At 30.8% G+C, this 12,076-nt stretch overlaps 1 protein-coding gene across 1 annotated transcript in view; it reads left to right on the forward strand.

The window, feature by feature from the left end:
* LOC130445458 (aryl hydrocarbon receptor protein 1) overlaps positions 1-12,076 on the forward strand; it is a 107,286-nt gene that overhangs the window by 29,908 nt on the left and 65,302 nt on the right. The window contains exon 2 of the mRNA XM_056781076.1: positions 10,720-10,910. Within this exon, the coding sequence (XP_056637054.1) occupies positions 10,720-10,910 (191 nt within the window). The remainder of the gene's footprint in view (positions 1-10,719; positions 10,911-12,076) is intronic.

Raw genomic sequence — 12,076 nt, forward strand, 5'->3', positions numbered from 1 at the left:
AGAAGAAGAATAAATAAGGTTATGTTGTGGTGTTTTTATTTAGTAATTAGACGGAATATTTGAATAGCAATATCATTAATGGGAGACAACGTTCGAGCGGTTTATTCGGTGTAAGTTTTGTCACTTGAACGGATGACAGTTTAACCGATATAATAAATAGAAAATTTCGTGAGACGATTCGTCGGGTAGTACGAGATACGCGCTACCGTTGCTTGATGCTGTTGTACCGGTATTTTCTCTTTTAGATACGGTTTATAGATAATGTGACAGATTAAACCTCCCGATTTCACTTAAAAACCCATTAACAGTAAGCGGGCCGGACTTTTTATTTTTTGGAAAAAGTTATTATCAAGCGCGGTACGGTCTGGGATCGTAAATCGTACCCACGACTGGTACGATGTTTGATTAGGAGATGTGTGGATGTTCAGTAGTACATAGTCGGCCTACTCGAGTATGTGGAAAACATGAAATAACTATCCGTTCAGAAAATATTGTTCTATATGGATTGATAAAATTTAAATCCGATTACGGGAACTCCTAATATTCGTAATATCTTTCGAACTACTCCATCTAGAGATTTTAATAAAACGTCTTTTTATTCGTAAGAAATTATTCTATGAAATGTCAAAATTTAACGATTCGATTCTTGTTAGTTTCGAAAATATGAGGGTTCAAAATCGACTTTTGCGTTTTCGTTAACTTTCGCTAAAAATGACATGACCTCCTAATATTCGTCATAACTTTTAAACTACTCCATCTAGAGATTTGAATAAAACGTCTTTTTATTCGTAAGAAAATATTCTATAAAATATCAAAATTTAGCGATTCGATTCCTGTTAGTTTCGAAAATATGAGGGTTCAAAATCGACTTTTGCGTTTTCGTTAACTTTCGCTAAAAATGACATGACCTCCTAATATTCGACATATCTTTCGAACTACTCCATCTAGAGATTTGAATAAAACGTCTTTTTATTCGTAAGAAATTATTCTATGAAATGTCAAAATTTAACGATTCGATTCTTATTAGTTTCGAAAATATGAGGGTTCAAAATCGACTTTTGCGTTTTCGATAACTTTCGCTAAAATTGACATGACTTCCTAATATTCGTCATAACTTTTAAACTACTCCATCTAGAGATTTGAATAAAACGTCTTTTTATTCGTAAGAAAATATTCTATAAAATATCAAAATTTAGCGATTCGATTCCTGTTAGTTTCGAAAATATGAGGGTTCAAAATCGACTTTTGCGTTTTCGATAACTTTCGCTTAAAATGACATGACCTCCTAATATTCGTAATATCTTTCGAACTACTTCATCCAGAGATTTGAATAAAACGTCTTTTTATTCGTAAGAAAATATTCTATGAAATGTCAAAATTTAACGATTCGATTCTTATTAGTTTCGAAAATATGAGGGTTCAAAATCGACTTTTGCGTTTCCGATAACTTTCGCTTAAAATGACATGACCTCCTAATATTCGTCATAACTTTTAAACTACTTCATCCAGAGATTTGAATAAAACGTCTTTTTATTCGTAAGAAAATATTCTATGAAATGTCAAAATTTAACGATTCGATTCCTGTTAGTTTCGAAAATATGAGGGTTCAAAATCGACTTTTGCGTTTTCGTTAACTTTCGCTTAAAATGACATGACCTCCTAATATTCGTCATAACTTTTAAACTACTCCATCTAGAGATTTGAATAAAACGTCTTTTTATTCGTAAGAAAATATTCTATGAAATGTCAAAATTTAACGATTCGATTCTTATTAGTTTCGAAAATATGAGGGTTCAAAATCGACTTTTGCGTTTTCGATAACTTTCGCTAAAAATGACATGACCTCCTAATATTCGACATATCTTTCGAACTACTTCATCCAGAGATTTGAATAAAACGTCTTTTTATTCGTAAGAAATTATTCTATGAAATGTCAAAATTTAACGATTCGATTCTTGTTAGTTTCGAAAATATGAGGGTTCAAAATCGACTTTTGCGTTTTCGTTAACTTTCGCTAAAAATGACATGACCTCCTAATATTCGTCATAACTTTTAAACTACTCCATCTAGAGATTTGAATAAAACGTCTTTTTATTCGTAAGAAATTATTCTATGAAATGTCAAAATTTAACGATTCGATTCTTATTAGTTTCGAAAATATGAGGGTTCAAAATCGACTTTTGCGTTTTCGATAACTTTCGCTAAAAATGACATGACCTCCTAATATTCGACATATCTTTCGAACTACTTCATCCAGAGATTTGAATAAAACGTCTTTTTATTCGTAAGAAAATATTCTATGAAATGTCAAAATTTAACGATTCGATTCCTGTTAGTTTCGAAAATATGAGGGTTCAAAATCGACTTTTGCGTTTCCGATAACTTTCGCTTAAAATGACATGACCTCCTAATATTCGTCATAACTTTTAAACTACTTCATCCAGAGATTTGAATAAAACGTCTTTTTATTCGTAAGAAAATATTCTATGAAATGTCAAAATTTAACGATTCGATTCCTGTTAGTTTCGAAAATATGAGGGTTCAAAATCGACTTTTGCGTTTTCGTTAACTTTCGCTTAAAATGACATGACCTCCTAATATTCGTCATAACTTTTAAACTACTCCATCTAGAGATTTGAATAAAACGTCTTTTTATTCGTAAGAAAATATTCTATGAAATGTCAAAATTTAACGATTCGATTCTTATTAGTTTCGAAAATATGAGGGTTCAAAATCGACTTTTGCGTTTTCGATAACTTTCGTTAAAAATGACATGACCTCCTAATATTCGACATATCTTTCGAACTACTCCATCTAGAGATTTGAATAAAACGTCTTTTTATTCGTAAGAAAATATTCTATGAAATGTCAAAATTTAACGATTCGATTCTTATTAGTTTCGAAAATATGAGGGTTCAAAATCGACTTTTGCGTTTTCGATAACTTTCGTTAAAAATGACATGACCTCCTAATATTCGTAATATCTTTCGAACTACTTCATCCAGAGATTTGAATAAAACGTCTTTTTATTCGTAAGAAAATATTCTATAAAATATCAAAATTTAGCGATTCGATTCCTGTTAGTTTCGAAAATATGAGGGTTCAAAATCGACTTTTGCGTTTTCGTTAACTTTCGCTAAAAATGACATGACCTCCTAATATTCGTAATATCTTTCGAACTACTCCATCTAGAGATTTGAATAAAACGTCTTTTTATTCGTAAGAAATTATTCTATGAAATGTCAAAATTTAACGATTCGATTCCTGTTAGTTTCGAAAATATGAGGGTTCAAAATCGACTTTTGCGTTTTCGTTAACTTTCGCTTAAAATGACATGACCTCCTAATATTCGTCATAACTTTTAAACTACTTCATCCAGAGATTTGAATAAAACGTCTTTTTATTCGTAAGAAAATATTCTATGAAATGTCAAAATTTAACGATTCGATTCCTGTTAGTTTCGAAAATATGAGGGTTCAAAATCGACTTTTGCGTTTTCGTTAACTTTCGCTTAAAATGACATGACCTCCTAATATTCGTCATAACTTTTAAACTACTCCATCTAGAGATTTGAATAAAACGTCTTTTTATTCGTAAGAAAATATTCTATGAAATGTCAAAATTTAACGATTCGATTCTTATTAGTTTCGAAAATATGAGGGTTCAAAATCGACTTTTGCGTTTTCGATAACTTTCGTTAAAAATGACATGACCTCCTAATATTCGTAATATCTTTCGAACTACTTCATCCAGAGATTTGAATAAAACGTCTTTTTATTCGTAAGAAAATATTCTATAAAATATCAAAATTTAGCGATTCGATTCCTGTTAGTTTCGAAAATATGAGGGTTCAAAATCGACTTTTGCGTTTTCGTTAACTTTCGCTAAAAATGACATGACCTCCTAATATTCGTAATATCTTTCGAACTACTCCATCTAGAGATTTGAATAAAACGTCTTTTTATTCGTAAGAAATTATTCTATGAAATGTCAAAATTTAACGATTCGATTCCTGTTAGTTTCGAAAATATGAGGGTTCAAAATCGACTTTTGCGTTTTCGTTAACTTTCGCTTAAAATGACATGACCTCCTAATATTCGTCATAACTTTTAAACTACTCCATCTAGAGATTTGAATAAAACGTCTTTTTATTCGTAAGAAAATATTCTATGAAATGTCAAAATTTAACGATTCGATTCTTATTAGTTTCGAAAATATGAGGGTTCAAAATCGACTTTTGCGTTTTCGATAACTTTCGTTAAAAATGACATGACCTCCTAATATTCGTAATATCTTTCGAACTACTTCATCCAGAGATTTGAATAAAACGTCTTTTTATTCGTAAGAAAATATTCTATAAAATATCAAAATTTAGCGATTCGATTCCTGTTAGTTTCGAAAATATGAGGGTTCAAAATCGACTTTTGCGTTTTCGTTAACTTTCGCTTAAAATGACATGACCTCCTAATATTCGTCATAACTTTTAAACTACTCCATCTAGAGATTTGAATAAAACGTCTTTTTATTCGTAAGAAAATATTCTATGAAATGTCAAAATTTAACGATTCGATTCTTATTAGTTTCGAAAATATGAGGGTTCAAAATCGACTTTTGCGTTTTCGATAACTTTCGCTAAAAATGACATGACCTCCTAATATTCGACATATCTTTCGAACTACTTCATCCAGAGATTTGAATAAAACGTCTTTTTATTCGTAAGAAATTATTCTATGAAATGTCAAAATTTAACGATTCGATTCTTGTTAGTTTCGAAAATATGAGGGTTCAAAATCGACTTTTGCGTTTTCGTTAACTTTCGCTAAAAATGACATGACCTCCTAATATTCGACATATCTTTCGAACTACTTCATCCAGAGATTTGAATAAAACGTCTTTTTATTCGTAAGAAAATATTCTATAAAATATCAAAATTTAGCGATTCGATTCCTGTTAGTTTCGAAAATATGAGGGTTCAAAATCGACTTTTGCGTTTTCGATAACTTTCGCTAAAAATGACATGACCTCCTAATATTCGACATATCTTTCGAACTACTCCATCTAGAGATTTGAATAAAACGTCTTTTTATTCGTAAGAAATTATTCTATGAAATGTCAAAATTTAACGATTCGATTCTTATTAGTTTCGAAAATATGAGGGTTCAAAATCGACTTTTGCGTTTTCGATAACTTTCGCTAAAAATGACATGACCTCCTAATATTCGACATATCTTTCGAACTACTTCATCCAGAGATTTGAATAAAACGTCTTTTTATTCGTAAGAAAATATTCTATAAAATATCAAAATTTAGCGATTCGATTCCTGTTAGTTTCGAAAATATGAGGGTTCAAAATCGACTTTTGCGTTTTCGATAACTTTCGCTAAAAATGACATGACCTCCTAATATTCGACATATCTTTCGAACTACTCCATCTAGAGATTTGAATAAAACGTCTTTTTATTCGTAAGAAATTATTCTATGAAATGTCAAAATTTAACGATTCGATTCTTATTAGTTTCGAAAATATGAGGGTTCAAAATCGACTTTTGCGTTTTCGATAACTTTCGCTAAAAATGACATGACCTCCTAATATTCGACATATCTTTCGAACTACTTCATCCAGAGATTTGAATAAAACGTCTTTTTATTCGTAAGAAATTATTCTATGAAATGTCAAAATTTAACGATTCGATTCTTATTAGTTTCGAAAATATGAGGGTTCAAAATCGACTTTTGCGTTTTCGATAACTTTCGCTAAAAATGACATGACCTCCTAATATTCGTCATATCTTTCGAACTACTTCATCCAGAGATTTGAATAAAACGTCTTTTTATTCGTAAGAAAATATTCTATGAAATGTCAAAATTTAACGATTCGATTCTTATTAGTTTCGAAAATATGAGGGTTCAAAATCGACTTTTGCGTTTTCGATAACTTTCGCTAAAAATGACATGACCTCCTAATATTCGTCATATCTTTCGAACTACTTCATCCAGAGATTTGAATAAAACGTCTTTTTATTCGTAAGAAAATATTCTATGAAATGTCAAAATTTAACGATTCGATTTTAATTAGTTTCGAAAATATGAAGGTTCAAAATCGACTTGTTAACTTGGACCAGATTTAAAACTTTGTTTGTTTTTATTCAAATCCAAAAGACAAATTTCGCATCGATAATTACTTACTACGATTATAAAAAAAATCCAAATTTGTGGAAATATAATCAATTCACACGATTACAGATCGAATACAACAGATTATTCATATGATTATTGGAAATTGATAGTTCGGATGCAATTCATCTCCAATACGGCAGTAATATGTAGTTTTTTATGCAAATTCCAGGTGTAAAATCACCGCGAGATCAAAGAAAACGTGACATACTCTTCGCCACTAAGTCATGATTATTATTTTTCCATAAATATTGATCAAGATTATATTCCTCGATGAAGACGCAAATTGTTATTTATTAAAATCCCGTCGGGTATATATGCATTTCGAACCATAACGGACTACAACATGTGAAATATTAATTTAAACAACCCCTTTTTTCCAAAAAAACTCGATTCGAGCTTAGAACGAAACTTTAGATGCAGAAAACGTTGATAAAACAACGCGCAATACAAAAATTTTGATCGAAACATAAAGTTGGTTTGTGAAAACTGCAATTCTTACCGGGAAATCTTCTCTACAGTACACTATTCACCGACTATTCCCTGACTGTTCAAAAACCGTAATCACGATACAGATCGTTGAGATCCGCGGAGGTTACTGATGGCGACAATTCTTCTGTATGGGTCGGGGGTGTATTTAGAATCTGGTGGTGTGCTGCTGCGGCTTTTATAGCGATGGAAGGAAGTGGAAATAACGATGGACAAAGGAGATATTAGATAGTGGATAGGAAGGAGATTTGGATAGCTTTTGACGGTCACTTCCGACGGTCGATCTTCACCTGGAGGAATATTTCTATCGTACAATTCAAATCTGCAGGTCTTGAATTATCGTTAATTTTTGTTGTCGATTTTGTGGAACACGAAAATATTTTTTTATTTATTAATTAAATAATTGGTCCGTCGATTTTACCACTAAATTAAAATCTAAAACACCCGAAAACAAAAGATTTAATATTCAAGCATTTTCCTTCAGAATTGTTTAGTCCATTACCGATTTATTTGAACTTTTTCACCCAAAATAACTCCAGAAATCGAAATATTAGTGTATTTAAAGTAAAAAATCTCGTATGAAAATTTTTCGTCAGATTAATAGTTTTTGAGTTATTCGCATTTGAAAAATTTCGTTGAAAAAACTGATTTTTTTAATAGTTTTTTACGTATAACTCTGTAATGGTGCGTTTTATCGAAAAAATTTTTATGAACAAAAATGAAGCTTATAAAAAAACGAAGGAATTAAACTATATTTTGAATATTTAATGTTTTACCTAAAGCGAGTTATAGATATTTTAATAGATTTTGTTTCACGTAATTGAGTATTTAACCTCAAATAACTGGAAAACGGTGCATTTTTCGAAAAAAAGTTATAAAATACTTTTTGAAGAGCTTAAAAAGACCTTTCGAATGACTATTGATAAAAGTCGTTACGACTAAAATTTTAACGAGATATGATGTAAAATAGTTAAAGTTAAAAAAAAATTGTACTAAAACTATCGCCATTTTATTGAAAATCAAAATTAAACTTTTTCCTTGTACCAAATACTTTATTTGGATGTTATTTACGACATTCGAAAATTTGGTTGATTACAAAAGCATAATTTTGAAGAAAATCAGCATTAAATAATATTTTTTTTCAATTTTTTCAAAAATTTTTTTTCTCCTCAATTTTTCTCTATAAATATAAGAAATACAAAAATAAATAACCAGTCAAATTAAAGTATTTTTTATGTAGATTATTTTTCTTTTTTTATTTTTTTTTTAGCACAAAAATTGACGGAGTTATAACCAAATCAATTTATCATTATATATCTAAAATTGCTGATCCACAACCCTTTGACCCTTTATTAATAAAATACGAAAAGTCTTAAGCCATCTTATCATACATAGACTTGTAGCCCTGAAAATTACCTTTAAAATGGTTTTTTGTAAAATGTGATAACTTCAAAATTAAAGGAGTTATATAAAAAACAAAAATTTGAAATTTTTTTTGTGAATTTTATGATACGAAAAACTTTCAAATTTTAGCGCGTGGATTTTTTTCTGTTGATTTTAAGTACAATTGAGAATACCATGAGATGATATACTTATAATCTTGGTAAAAGGGTGGTTTTTAAGGGTAGACAATTAAAAACTATTTTAAATAGAAAGAAAAAATTTTAATATCAAAAAAAACGCGCAAAATCTTAAAGTTGGCAGTCGTTAGATTTATTTTTATTTCATTCTCTGCAAAGGGGTAGTTTTTAAAGGGTTGAATAATAAAAATTTATTAAAATATTATGAATTTTTCACAGTAAAAACGAAATTTCAACTTTTTAAATCGTTAAAAAACTTTTCTTATATTATAGGGTAGTTTTTAAGGATTTTTAAGGGTTGATACATCAAAAATATATAAATTACTTGTTATACAATATATTAAGATATTCATGCTGCATAAACGAAAAACATTTGAATTGAAAAAAAGTAGAAAAAACTATGATATCGGTATTTTTCGATAAGGGGTTGTTTTCACCCTATAAAAACAATTTGTACACCTCGCTACCACGTTGATCTCGATATGGAGGGTAAGTTGAGCTCAATTCCAAATTTTCATGTAAATCGGTGATGCATTAAAGAATTCGGAGGCTTGACACTAATTTTGAACTTGATTGCCTGTACTATAATATACAGAAACCCGGTACTTATCCGAAAATCAACGATTCGATCATCATGTACTGCAGTTCCGGGACTCAAACTGTTGTTTTGTTTCATCCTAAGACCCCCCAATACAACCCAAAATTATAAAACTTCGAATTTTACTAGACAAAAACATTTTTTCCGAGTTTACCGCGAAAAACTGTCATTCATTGATAATTACGACGTTCAATCAACAATAATTTTATATGCGAAACATTATTATTCATTAAATTACATATTTTTGATCAAAATGTACTCAAATTTTGTATACAATGAGCACCAAAAGAATCATCAGTCGATGTAAAACGTGTATCAAATTCAACGCCTTTCGTCTTGAATACGGTGGGTTTTTTTGAACCGCCCTGTTTATATTTACATTCTTACACTATCTAATTATTCTTTTATTTATAATTTCAGTTAATTAGTCAACTGTTTTGGAATTTTTCTTGAATTATTCATATTTATTTGAATTTTTGAGGTTAGGTGTCATTTTTTAGGTATTTTTCGATTAGGGGTGGTTTTTAGATAAGTTTAATTGTAAATTTTAATAAAAAATCGATGCCTGCATTAAAAAATTTAACACCATTTCAAACAAACAACATAAAACAAGTACTTTGTAACAATTGTAACATAGGACAAACATCTTAATATTTAAAAATTAGATTACAAGCTCATAATTCATTAATAATCAATTTTTACCCGTGTTTTAACTTGATTTGAGTCTTATTCAACAATTATTTGACGTATTTTCACGTGATCAATCCGAAAATTGGTTAATTTTGATATTATCGTGATTCAGATAATGCACGATGATCAAGAAAATAGTTTCCAGTCATGAAAATAAATACAATGAATGAATGAAAGTGTTTGCACGTCGAGGTATTTCTAGTATACGTAATACAACATACGAGGGAGATTTGTTATAATATATAAGTTGTTGTTAGTTTCCGACATGATTTTCGTCGTAATTTTATCGAATCGCCTTGTAGGATGATGCGTGAAAGGCGAGAATTCACAGACACGCAAAACAAAAACCGTACACGAACTGCGATTTTTGTTTTATATATAGGTAGGTCATGGATACAAACTGTGTTCATATATATAGTGCGAACCAAACATATTTTGAAGTGTTAAAACAACTGAAATATATCTCATTTTCTGTATACGATATTTCTTAGTATTTTTCTTTATTAAGAATCCACCTCTGTAATTCATTGTTTTTTATAGATATAACTACGTAATTTCCATTTTTTTTGGAATCAAATTCGAATCAAAATCGACGACTAGTAGATTCGTCCGTCTCCGCCATTTGCATGAACTGTCATTTTCGTAAAACAATTCCGTTCACAAAACTAAATAAATTGACAGATCGTATTGATGGAAAAACGTGTTCCGTGTTCAATCTTTTAGATCTAAACTCGCAAACTTTTATCTATGGTCCGAGCGGAAAGTTTGACAGGCCTGTCGGTGACTGTTGTTGTTAAAAACGTAGATGGCGCGCGATGACGTGACATCGAAATAAACAAATTAAAAGCTTCGATGTGTGTTTTGTATTAATACCGAAACAACCTTGTCGTTAGTAGTTGAAACAATATATGATTACAGGATAATTATGGAATACCTAACCACAATAATAAATTGACGTCGTCGTTTCCCAGAAGTGCAATTTACGTTTTCCGTCTCGTTCTAATCGGTATTTATATCGTGATGTCGAATAGAAACAAAAATAAATCCTTGGTTTTGTATTTTTAATAACTAGATTGGAAAAAATCGAATAAAAACTTTTTAAAAATACCAAAGTATCGATTTTTTATTCGAGAATCGATTGTTTGACATTTCTGACGCGTCAGTGATGATTCTTTTGTTTCGTTGCAGTTTGAAACCGACTCCGAAAGATGGCGTGACAAAAAGTAATCCAAGCAAAAGACACCGAGAGAGACTGAACGCCGAGCTGGATACTTTAGCGAGTTTATTACCTTTCGAACAAAATATACTTTCCAAACTCGATAGGCTTTCGATACTAAGACTGTCGGTCAGTTATTTACGTACAAAAAGTTATTTTCAAGGTAAGTATATCCGACGATAATTGTTTAAAAACTAAAAAGTTTACTCGGATATATAGAACCGGAGGGTTTTTTTTTTTTTTTTTAGCTGTGTTTATATAATTTCTGTCGCTCGCAACAGCTGGCGGACGTGTCAGTTGGCCTATCTCTGTATCGTGAACTCGGTTTTAGTGATAATTCCTATTTAAGGGAAACCACCGTACCATATCAGTAGGGTCTTGCATAACTACGAATGATAATATTAATAATTATACGATTTCAAAAAATAAAACTTTCTTTTAGTACTTTGAAGGGTTATAAAGGCATTCCAACGCGAGTTATGACCTAAATATCTTCGTCATCAACATTTAGTACCGCTCTACGTAATCATATCTTAACCTAGACCATCTGGTTCGGTCTGGGACGCCGATCTAGTAATTCCTCCGTCTATTGATTATATTTGATAATTTTAACACATCCCCAGTCCAATTCCTCTTCCCGACTTTTGTTTTTCCAAGCAGCTTCCATTATAACCACGAGATCTAAGAAGATGCTTTCGGAAATACTTGATCTGACCTAGAGATGGTGGTAAATTCAAGTTTGAAAGTTTTCAGTAAAACAAAGAAACAACTTTTAGTCCAACAACTAGATTTTACTCTTGGTGAGATGGATCCTTCGTAAAATGTTCGGTAGCAAAGTTTAGACGAGACTGAACGACTTGGGAAGACACCAGCAACGAAATGGTCGACCAAATGAGGTTAAGACACCAGACTGGGTGATCGGATGGAACAAAATAAACGTAGTGGAAATGTTTCGCAGAATTTTGATGATACCCGAAGCCAAATAAGACTCAAAACTAGCTCTGAAGAAGACAAAGACAGTTCCAACTGCAGGTACGTTGACGGCGTCGGGTTTTTTTGGAAAATTTCCATTGAATATCTTGGAAAAGAAAAAATTATCAACAAAATGATCGAATAAATCAAGCAAAAATTGTCGCATTTGGATAATAGCCACGAGATCTAAGAAAATGCTTTCGGAAATACTTGATCTGACCTAGAGATGGTGGTAAATTCAAGTTTGAAAGTTTTCAGTGAAACAAGGAAACAACATTTAGTCCAACAACTAGATTTTACTCTTGGTGAGATGGATCCTTCGTAAAATGTTCGGTAGCAAAGTTTAGACGAGACTGA

Source organism: Diorhabda sublineata, chromosome 6 (assembly GCF_026230105.1).
Source record: "Diorhabda sublineata isolate icDioSubl1.1 chromosome 6, icDioSubl1.1, whole genome shotgun sequence".
In the NCBI taxonomy this organism is placed as follows: domain Eukaryota; kingdom Metazoa; phylum Arthropoda; class Insecta; order Coleoptera; family Chrysomelidae; genus Diorhabda; species Diorhabda sublineata.